Source organism: Pollachius pollachius (assembly GCF_949987615.1).
Source record: "Pollachius pollachius genome assembly, chromosome: 6".
NCBI lineage: Eukaryota > Metazoa > Chordata > Actinopteri > Gadiformes > Gadidae > Pollachius > Pollachius pollachius.
This window is the reverse complement of record NC_136939.1, coordinates 3,916,330-3,917,856: the sequence shown is the minus strand read 5'-3', so window position 1 is coordinate 3,917,856 and position 1,527 is coordinate 3,916,330. Positions and strand designations below refer to the sequence as shown.

Genomic DNA, 1,527 nt, shown 5'->3' with positions numbered 1-1,527 from the left:
AAAGTGTTAGTAGGTTAGGGTTTAAAGTCGTAGTAGGTTATGATTTAAAGTCTCAGTAGGTTAGGGTTTAAAGTCATAGTAGGTTATGATTTAAAGTCTCAGTAGGTTAGGGTTTAAAGTCTTAGTAGGTTAGGGTTTAAAGTGTTAGTAGGTTATGATTTAAAGTCTCAGTAGGTTAGGGTTTAAAGTCGTAGTAGGTTATGATTTAAAGTCTCAGTAGGTCAGGGTTTAAAGTTTTAGTAGGTTAGGGTTTAAAGTTGTAATAGGTTATGATTTAAAGTCTCAGTAGGTTATGATTTAAAGTCTCAGTAGGTTAGGGTTTAAACTGTTAGTAGGTTAGGGTTTAAAGTCGTAGTAGGTTATGATTTAAAGTCTCATTAGGTTAGGGTTTAAAGTGTTAGTAGGTTAGGGTTTAAAGTCGTAGTAGGTTATGATTTAAAGTCTCAGTAGGTTAGGGTTAAAAGTGTTAGTAGGCTAGGGTCTAAAGTCGTAGTAGGTTATGATTTAAAGTCTCAGTAGGTTAGAGTTTAAAGTGTTAGTAGGTTAGGGTTTAAAGTGTTAGTAGGTTATGATTTAAAGTCTCAGTAGGTTAGGGTTTAAAGTCGTAGTAGGTTATGATTTAAAGTCTCAGTAGGTCAGGGTTTAAAGTGTTAGTAGGTTAGGGTTTAAAGTTGTAATAGGTTATGATTTAAAGTCTCAGTAGGTTATGATTTAAAGTCTCAGTAGGTTAGGGTTTAAACTGTTAGTAGGTTAGGGTTTAAAGTCGTAGTAGGTTATGATTTAAAGCCTCATTAGGTTAGGGTTTAAAGTGTTAGTAGGTTAGGGTTTAAAGTCGTAGTAGGTTATGATTTAAAGTCTCAGTAGGTTAGGGTTTAAAGTGTTAGTAGGCTAGGGTCTAAAGTCGTAGTAGGTTATGATTTAAAGTCTCAGTAGGTTAGGGTTTAAAGTGTTAGTAGGTTATGATTTAAAGTCTCAGTAGGTTATGATTTAAAGTGTTAGTAGGTTAGGGTCTCTTACTTGCTGAGCGTGGAGGCCGACCCTGAGCGGTGAAAATGGACGATCTGCCACTTCCCGTCCCTACGATGCCACACCCTGCTCTCCTCTGATTGGGCGGTCCTGGGGGTCCCGTTGGGGTCGATGTACTGAGTGACCCTGATGTAGGCGATACAGGCCGCCTCCTCACCCAGCAGGTGGATATGGGGGTTGAGGATAGTGGTGTGGACCGGCTTACTGTTCCTAGACCACACTGCTTACAGACAGACAGAGAGACAAACAGACAGGCAGAGAGACGGACAGAAAGGCAGGGAGGCAGAGAGGCAGGGAGGCAGACTCAAACATAGACAGATAGACACAGAGACAGACTGTTTGCTGGGGGTAACCAAAAGGACAGTGTCAAAATATTTGATCCTCATTTTTAATGAAAACTCACATTTCTATTCAACAGTTTTCAGCTGTGCTAACATAATAGCACAAGGGTCTTTAATCATCAATAAGCTTTTTAACACAATAAGCTAAACAATGTATCAT

General features: G+C 39.2%; 1 protein-coding gene across 1 annotated transcript in view; it reads right to left on the bottom strand.

Moving 5' to 3' along the window:
• Nucleotides 1–1,013: 1,013 nt before the first annotated feature.
• camk2a (calcium/calmodulin-dependent protein kinase II alpha) overlaps nt 1,014–1,527 on the bottom strand; it is a gene marked incomplete at both ends in the record, with an annotated part of 15,198 nt that continues 14,684 nt past the window's right edge. The window contains one exon of the mRNA XM_079738990.1: nt 1,014–1,249. Within this exon, the coding sequence (XP_079595116.1) occupies nt 1,014–1,249 (236 nt within the window). The remainder of the gene's footprint in view (nt 1,250–1,527) is intronic.